The sequence below is a fragment of the Alligator sinensis genome, unplaced genomic scaffold, assembly GCF_000455745.1.
Source record: "Alligator sinensis unplaced genomic scaffold, ASM45574v1 scaffold319_1, whole genome shotgun sequence".
Lineage (NCBI taxonomy): Eukaryota > Metazoa > Chordata > Crocodylia > Alligatoridae > Alligator > Alligator sinensis.
The window spans coordinates 276221-280078 of NW_005842375.1; the positions used below are offsets into that span (position 1 = coordinate 276221).

The following is a 3858-nucleotide window of genomic DNA, read 5'->3' on the forward strand; positions in this document are numbered from 1 at the left end:
CCTGCTGCCTCCCAGTGCGTATCCTGCTCAAAAGGTTTGGCCTTTGACTTATTAAAGGCCTCTCCACTGACTATCAATTCTAATCTATCTTAGAAATTGAAAATGTTGGAAACTCACATATTCAGCTGGCAGTAATGCTGAGGGATGAACTGAAAAGAATAGAGGAGTTCAGAGAAAGACAGAAGGAGCAAAGAAAAAAGGTGAGGAATCATGTGAACCTTCATACCAAATCAAACCAATGGCCTAGTATCCTGTCTGCAGCAGTGGGGCTCTGGATGCTTCAGAGGATGATAAAACATCTCCCAGTGCTCCTAGCTAACTCTGCAGTGCTGTATTAAGGGGGAAGATCTCTGTCTGATCCCAGCTGGTGATTATGTCCCAAACTCTGAAAACAAGGAGGCTTTGTTACTTTTACTCTCTACCTAGAATAACTGCAGATGCTATTTTTATTCCTGTAAGTATTTAATCTGTTTTTTTAATCCTTGCCTCAATAATATTCTACAGGAGTACTAAATACACAGAAATTAAAGCAGCAGTAAAATTGTAAACCTTGTGTTGAATTCATTGCCTAGATAGTAGGATGAGGCACACAGTAGAAATATCTTTAATAAATGGTACTTATCAAATTATTACTATATAAACAATACAAACACATTCATGCAAGCTCTATTCTCCTTTGGTCCTCTCAGATTCAGGATCCTTTGAGCAAGGAATTTGCTGATGGAGGCAGCTGTGGTAATTCTTATACCCTGGGCATATCTACCCATGCGCTCCACTGTGCTAGGTACTAGCAGTCTCGGTGGCACATGGGTCCAATGTTGCCGTAGCATCTCGTGTAGATACACCCACTTCGTGGTTCAATTTAGGAGTAAATAAAAGGGATGGCCACCCAATACTGGAAAACAACAGCTGTTTGTAGCAGCCACACCAAATTTTTCAAATCCCACTTTCTTTAAAAGAAGGGGGAACAAATTCAGGTAATGCCAAGTGTACCTTCTTCCATTCTGTAGTCCATGACACAGGAACACAGAAAAGTGAAGCACCCTGAAACTAGGGAGTAGGTTAGCATCAGCCCAGCCCCACTCCCAACAACACTGCTGTCCAGCTTTCAAGACCCACTTCTCCTGCAAGTAGATTTTTAAAAGAGTTAATCTGTATTTCAAGCCTTTAGCCCACAGTTCAAAAGAAACATTTAAAAAGAGACTGGGAAGGGGAAAAGAACTTGTCTGAATTCTAAATATGCACTGCAGGTTTTTCTTTCAGTCACTCACGTGGCTGCTGAGAAGCTCACGCTAGGAGCTGGTGCCAGCATTTCTAGTGATCTCCCAAAGTGTAGTGATTTGTATCTGGACTGGCTCTGTAGCAGCAGTCAGGACTGCATCTTTTGGCCCTGCTGGCACCTAGGAGAGGCAGTCCAAAGACTGCAGGATTAGATTCCCTTCCCCAGTGAGGAAACCCTTATCCCTGCATTCTTCTGATATCACTGATGAGATCAGTACAGAAGCCAAGGAATGTGAGAGAGAGATGGCATTATGTACACTGAGATTTCATATTCTGAAAATAAGACTGTCATGGGGGAAGGGTGAGAGAGATCTGCCTGCCTGATAGCAAAGCATCGCACTTAAGCTTCCAGCTGGGAGTTATCAACCAACCTAAATTTAAAAGAAAGCATGTAACAATGTCCTTTTAAGCTAAGAGGGTGATGTGCATGGAAGCGCATAATCATTTGGCAGAGATGAAGTGATACCTTATTAATCTCAAAGGAATTATTCACATTTAGAATGGACAAGCCCATAACTCAGCAAGGTGCAACACAAGTTTGCCTACACCAGTGGTTCTCAACCTTTTTCAAAGTGATGGCAGCCCTTGTTAGAGTCCAGACCCTCCCCCTCCCCCCAAAAAATGTCAGCTCTTAGCTTCCACTCTTTTTTGATGATGGAAAAAATACTAGAGCAGTTCTTCTGTTGCAGAGAACTCAGAAAAACCACAGCAGGTTTTTGACACTATAGATTCATATTTGCTATCTCTGGGTTTATCTAATGAATCATGTGTAGGTGTTTGTAAACCTAACAGCACTAATATTACATAGCACCCTGCAGCACCCTTTAAAAAGATTGCATGGTACTGCAGAGTGCCGTGGCACTCTGGTTGAGAGCCACTGGCCTACACAAACCCAGCCACAGCTCCAGATCCATTTCCAGCAGTTGTGCTTATACAAGTGAACTCTTTGGGCACATTTAATGTACAGGGAGTGTGTGTGTTGTGCTACTTAAATTTCATTAAAAAAAAAAAAAGAGAGAGAGAGAAACTGAAGACCCACATTCTTTTAGCTATTAATGGATGCCACTGAAGCAGAATTATTCTAGGGAATTGTTCCTTGTGTGTTAGCCATGCTAATGTGCTCTGTGTCATTTAGAAGTATGTCAGTTACAAAAGCAACTCCAAATCATTTTCCCTATGGCCGTGTACTCTTAGACATGCTTCGACAATTCTTCTAATACTGCCACTAAAAAAGGAGGAATACTTAGTCCCGTGTGTTTCTTACAGTATGAGTCTGCAATGGATCGTGTGCAAAAGAGCAAGCTGTCCCTTTATAAGAAAACTCAAGAGGTAAGTTATGAGGTTTAGTATACATTCATCCAAATCCAAACTGGTTAAATAGGGGTGGGGCTGAAACTGGCACCCAGACACAATAATTTAAAGAAAAGTCAAGAAAGTATGAAATTTAAGTGAAAAGATGAGATTCCAATCATAGATTTCATAGATTTCTAGGGTCAGAAGGGACCTTGTAGATCATCAACTCTGACCCCCTGCTCTAGGCAGGAAAAAGTGCTGGAGTTAAATAAGTCCTTTTTTACATACATAGGGAGTAAAAAGAAGGCACTGGGTAATGTGGGGCCCCTTGCAGGACACACTTGGCAATCTGGTGGTTGCATCAGATGAAAAAGCTAACCTCTTTAACAAATTCTTTGCCTCCATTTTTCTGAGCAGGGATCGGGACATCCCTCCCCACTGGGATTCCGGATGGACTCAGGAGAGGCACCACCAGGCCTAGGGTCAGGGAGGACCTAGTTAGGGAACTTCTGGTGGGGCTGGACGAGTTCAAATCAGCAGGTCCAGATGATCTTCACCCCAGGGTGCTGAGGGAATTGGCAGGGCTCATTGTGAAGCCCCTGGCATGGCTTTACGAGCACTCGTGGTGCTCTGGCCAGGTGCCAGAGGACTGGAAAAGGGCCAATGTGGTCCCCATTTTCAAAAAAGGGAGGAAGGAGGACCCAGGTAACTATAGGCCCATTAGTCTTACCTCGGTCCTGGGGAAGCTTTTTGAGAAAATTATCCAGGAGCACATCTGCGAAGGACCAGTAGGGGAGATTATGCTCAGGGGCAACCAACATGGGTTCATTAGGGGCAGATCCTACCAGACCAACCTGGTTGCCTTTTACAATCAGGTCACAAAATCCTTGGATGCAGATGTCGCAGTGGACATAGTCTTTCTGGACTTTAGGAAGGCCTTTGACACCGTCTCTCACCCCATTCTCATTAAAAAACTAGGTGACTGTGGCATTGATGCCTACACAGTCAGATGGGTCACAAATTGGCTAGAGAGTCGCACCCAGAGAGTGGTGGTGGATGGGTCATTTTCGACCTGGAGGGTTATGGGCAGTGGGGTTCCCCAGGGCTCGGTCCTAGGGCCCGTACTGTTCAACATCTTTATCAGCGACTTGGATGAAGGGGTGAAAAGCACCTTGTTCAAATTCGTGGATGACACTAAGATGTGGGAAGAAGTGGGCACTGTAGAAGGGAGGGACAGGCTACAACTAGATCTAGACAGGTTACAGGGGTGGGCAGATGAGAATA

The 3858-nt window shown here is 44.1% G+C and overlaps 1 protein-coding gene across 2 annotated transcripts in view; it reads left to right on the top strand.

Moving 5' to 3' along the window:
- Nucleotides 1-3858, top strand: part of PSTPIP1 (proline-serine-threonine phosphatase interacting protein 1) — a 94026-nt gene that overhangs the window by 57296 nt on the left and 32872 nt on the right. For both annotated transcript variants that reach the window (XM_025210841.1, XM_006029380.3), the window contains exons 5-6: nucleotides 94-200; nucleotides 2548-2610. In XM_025210841.1, coding sequence (XP_025066626.1) covers nucleotides 94-200; nucleotides 2548-2610 — 170 coding nt within the window. The remainder of the gene's footprint in view (nucleotides 1-93; nucleotides 201-2547; nucleotides 2611-3858) is intronic.